Source organism: Cryptomeria japonica, chromosome 5 (assembly GCF_030272615.1).
Source record: "Cryptomeria japonica chromosome 5, Sugi_1.0, whole genome shotgun sequence".
In the NCBI taxonomy this organism is placed as follows: Eukaryota; Viridiplantae; Streptophyta; class Pinopsida; order Cupressales; family Cupressaceae; genus Cryptomeria; species Cryptomeria japonica.
The window spans coordinates 660615986-660621114 of NC_081409.1; the positions used below are offsets into that span (position 1 = coordinate 660615986).

General features: G+C 33.9%; 1 protein-coding gene across 1 annotated transcript; it reads left to right on the forward strand.

Annotated features, from left to right (window-relative positions):
* The first annotated feature begins 1351 nt into the window (after nucleotides 1-1351).
* Nucleotides 1352-4458, forward strand: LOC131037276 (1-aminocyclopropane-1-carboxylate synthase 3). Its single transcript, XM_057969349.2, has 4 exons — nucleotides 1352-1744; nucleotides 2151-2276; nucleotides 2787-2947; nucleotides 3149-4458. The coding sequence occupies exons 1-4, from the start codon at nucleotides 1442-1444 to the stop codon at nucleotides 4008-4010; spliced, it is 1452 nt and encodes a 483-aa protein (XP_057825332.1). The 5' UTR covers nucleotides 1352-1441; the 3' UTR covers nucleotides 4011-4458.
* Nucleotides 4459-5129: the final 671 nt, after the last annotated feature.

The window sequence follows — 5129 nt, forward strand, 5'->3', positions numbered from 1 at the left end:
CAATTCATATAAGGTTCTAATTTTGAGTTCTAGCTAGTCTATGATAAGCTCAACATAATATCAAAGTTAGGTCAGACTAGGAAGCCCAAACATTCAATATAATTGTTTAAGAGGTGAATGTCCAAGCCATATCAAACTCGGAGCCTCAAGTATTCTATATAATGGCTTGAGGAGGGGTGTTCAAAATATCACCCACCTGGACTGAAGATGTACTGGACATAAAATGGTCAGTAGTTAAGAAGTAGAGCACTTCAACAACAAAAGGAAGGTCCTAGTTTTGAGTCCTAGCTGCTTGGAAACAAAAACTATTAGAGACATACAAAAATAATAAAAATTAAGAATAAATAAAGCTAACATGCCAATCTACATCAAAAAAAGTTAAAACTAGCATATCCATCTACATCAAGTGATACCATTCATGCACACTTATTCCACTTAAGTCACTTATCTAGTTAAAATTAGGTTTCTCGAAGAATGATATCCCTCTTTGTCTTTTATTAAGATGTTTCTAAAGATAGGTATACTAGTCTTTCAAGGAATCTGATCTCTCTGTGTGTTTTAATAAATTCAAATTGTTTGTGTTAATAGTAAAATTGACATCTTATATAAGTTTTCCTAAGAACCAGTATACTAAATTTTGAAAAAAGCATTTGTAACACTCTATGTTTCAATGAATTTAAGTTATTCATGTTCATATTAATTTTGTTTATTAATTTTACAATAAATTTATATAATTTTGTTAGTTTTCTTTCTATTTCTCCTCCCTAATATAATACATTCAATCTGTTTAGAAGAAAACAAACAATATTTAAAGAAATAAAAACAGAAATTAGATTTTGAAAACTTAATTTGGCTATGACAAATTACTTAATACAAAGTCAATCTCAAAACTCAAACAAAAGGAACAGGGAAAGACCTCTCAACATCTTAACTAACTGACCTTCCTATGACAGCTTACTTAATATAAGTCAATCTAGAATAATCAATCAAGCAGGGACGTGTCTATTCTGGTTTCAAAATGGCAGTATGGATTGACTAACATATGTGTTAGTCACGCATTTTACACCGTCAATTTTACAATAAACGACTGCGATTGACTAATATGTCACTATCATGCTGTACGAAAGATCTGTTTTAGAGCCAAAATAGCTTCGACCATCAAGCAGACACTTTTCAGCATGTTGAGCAGCATATTCAGTAATGGCAAAGCAATAACTAACCATGTGGAGGCACAAACATATGGTACGGTAATGATGGTGTTAAATAATGTGGGCGCCTTTGATATTAAGAAACAGGGGGCTTATTATCCTGGGCATTACTTTCTTTCACAAACTGCGATGCACCGACGACACCTGGATGCTAAACAAAACTTTGGACTTCAGTATTATATGTGTCGGTAGCGACTGGAAGAGTAACCTACAAGCCACGCGGTTATGACACTATGAAAAAGTCTATTTATATTGGATTAATTCGGGGATTGGAGAACGGTAGAGTTGAATGTTTGAGCTTTGAGTTGGTGCTGTTACTTCTAATGACGATGAGGATGAACATATGTGAGGAAAAATGTATCAGTGTAGGTCTGAATAAGAGTAATATCACAACTAGTGTTTCTAAGAGAGCAACATGCAATACCCATGGAGAGGAATCCCCTTTTTTCGTTGGTTGGGATGATTATCGAAAGAATCCATATGATAGAAAGCTCAATCCCAACGGAGTTATCCAGATGGGGCTTGCTGAGAACAGGGTAATGGAAGATAGCCCAAATTGTTATGTTGGTTTTTTCTTACCATGTAATTTATAATTTTGACTACTATTGTTGTTTCTGGATGAAAATGTGTATGAATTAAAACATTTTAGATTACATTCTGTAATGTTGCATACTCCTTGCTTTATAGTTTAAGTTGCATTATATCAATGTATACAGCTTTGCAGAGTATTCATGTATTCCTAGTTTAAATTAGAGAATTTCATTTTTGTAGAGACTAAGCTTTGGATGCTTTTTTTTTTTATAGTTGGGTAAAATAGCATAGTTACCTGCCCAATGTTTTAACACCATAGAATGCTAAGATGGGAATTTGATGTGTACTTGCACAGTTGTACTTCTTCAAAGTGGGAAATTGGCATTAATGTTATCTACTTTTGCATTGCAGTTGTCATTTGATCTGTTGGAAGGATGGTTGCGAAAGCACCCAGAAGCGTTAATGGCATCTGAACAGAATTTATTCAAAGAACTGGCACTTTATCAGGATTACCATGGATTGGAAGCTTTCAGAAAGGTAACAGATAGGCTTTCTAACTTCCATTGGCCCACTCTGCTTATTATATTTTTCTTAGATGATTGTCAAATTGTAGAAAAGTTCACTGTTTTGATTGAGCTTTGAACTTTACCATATTTATGAAGTCCACTGTAATTAGGATATAGCAGGAAGAATTTCAGAAGTGTAATAGCTGTGTGAAGATTGTAGTTTTTCCTTTGAGCAATATGAATACTGATGGTAGATATTTCTCAAGTAAATCCTTCTTTTGTTGAATGTTATTGTCTTATTTCATTTTTTAACATATTGTCAAGAGTTTACCACATAAATACATTTCTTATGTCTTACCAAATGTGACTCTCTTACTTTGTTTTCTGACATATTGTCAAGAGTTTACCACGTAAATCAAAATTTTATTTAATGTTATTCTCTTATTCTATTTCGTTTTTTTTTTCCACAACTAATTTGTACTGCATACGGTGGGCAATTTTATATGTCAAGAGTTTTAAGGTTTTTGTCTGGTTATTGCAGGCTATGGCTAGTTTTATGGAGACCTTGAGAGGAAACAGAGTGAAATTTGAAGCTGAAAGGATAGTAAATACAGCTGGAGCAACTGCAGCCAACGAGCTGTTAATGTTCTGTCTTGCTGATCCAGGAGATGTCTTTCTAGTGCCCACTCCATATTATGCTGGGTAAGTAGGCGTTTTTAATGCTCTTTATTTGTTTACAAAACACTTAAAACCACTTTATTGATTTATTATGTTAGACATTGTCAGCTTCATTACTTTCTGTCTAATCCTGCCCCTTAATGGTATTTCCTATGTGCTAAGATAATGTGGGTGTTTTTAATTGTCTGCGTTGGATATTTTTCTAAAGATTTCTTTTCACTGCAGGTTTGACAGAGATCTGAGGTGGCGGACAGGGGTAGAAATTATGCCCATCCATTGTTACAGCTCCAATAATTTCGAGATCACCAAATCAGCAGTGGTATCAGCATACAAGGAAGCCCAGAACAGAAAGAAGAACGTGAAAGGAATTCTCATAACAAATCCATGCAACCCACTGGGCACAACATCAAGTGCCAAAATATTGAAGATGCTGCTAGATTTTTCTCGAGAGATGAAAATACATCTAGTGTGTGATGAGATCTATTCAGGATCAGTCTTTTGTTCTCCACGCTTTTACAGTATTGCAGAAATTGTGGTCAGAGAAAATTACAGTCCTGATAATGTCCATATAGTCTACAGTTTATCTAAGGACCTGGGCCTTCCAGGTTTTAGGGTAGGGGCAATTTACTCTTACAATGATACAGTAGTCACAGCAGCTAGAAGAATGTCTAGTTTCTGCATGGTTTCATCCCAGACTCAGCATTTATTGGCTACAATGCTTTCAGATTCAGGCTTTGTTAATTATTATATAGCAGAGAACCAGAAAAGATTACAAGAGAGGTATAAAGTTCTTGTCTCAGGCCTTGATATGGCTGGCATTAGGCACTTGGAAGGAAATGCAGGTCTTTTCTGTTGGGTAAACATGAGTCACCTGCTTCCCTCAAATGACTTGGACGGGGAATTAAAACTATGGAAAAGGATATTGTATGAAGCCAGATTAAATATATCACCCGGGTCCTCATTCAAGTGCATGGAGCCTGGCTGGTTTAGAGTCTGCTTTGCTGATATGAATATATCCACCATGGAAGTTGCATTGCAGCGGTTTCAGGATTTTGCCAGGGTTAATCCTTGCACTAACCTTAGCTGATGTCAAATTCTCAAATTCTCACCTTCCAGCAATTTCAAGGAAGAAAAGAAAAATTCTTTCACACCATATTAGGGTCTGTATGTAGGTCTACATATAGTTTATTAATATGAAACTACTCTGAACTCTTTGTAAAAGACATCTAACCTGCTACAAGTGGAACTTATATAATTATATCCTTAATACTTACTTAATAAAAACCCTATAATAACTACCCTATAATAACTATTGAAATAACCTGGTAAAGCTGTCTGTACTTGTCCCTAACTCTTACAGAGTACTACTGGAACAAGTGTAAATCACAGTATGTAACTCAAGCATTGATTATGCTTACAATATTCGTATTAAAATAGAATTTGGCAAAAGCCTACGTGGCAACTGGCACCAATTGTACCGTTGTTTTTGTTGTATGGTTATTTACTATGGAGTCCAACTGGATTGATTTTAACAAGTGTTTTTTATTGATACTTTTTGGAGAAAGGTTTTAATAGCAGTGCAGAGGAATCAGTTGTTGAGCTTGTAACAATATTTGTTGTTTTAATTTTTAATATTTTAATAATATAGTAGTAATTTTGATTCTAAAGTTAGTAAGAGTAGAGCATGAGTATTTATAATTGAATAAATTGCATTGTTAGATTTAAGAATGATAATTCATATGATGTTATTTGGGTTCACTAACAAAATTTGATTTAATGTACAACAACGGTCTGCATATTTTTTGTGGTCTTTTTTAACACCTCAACAAAAACTCATGCTGGTGTCTTCTCTTGTCTTGCTCTCTTCTTGATAATGGATCATGGAGTTTGATCTAAAAATGCCTAGGGGAAAGTACTTAATAGGATCAAAACCAGAAGCTATGCACAATAACTTTAATTATAAGTAAGGTCTTTTCAAATAAGCTATTGAAAAAAATTGAGTGATTTGGAATCGCAATGCATGGTATTGACAAGTGCGCCGTTATACTCAATCCTCTCGTCAAATTGTCATCTTGATTTTGCAACTAAGATTTTTTAGAGATTGATATTTTTTTAATATTTATAAAATGAAGAATTAACATTTTTTCTATTTGTAAAATATCTATTTTCACAAATTACATCAAATAAACATTAATTATATGACATA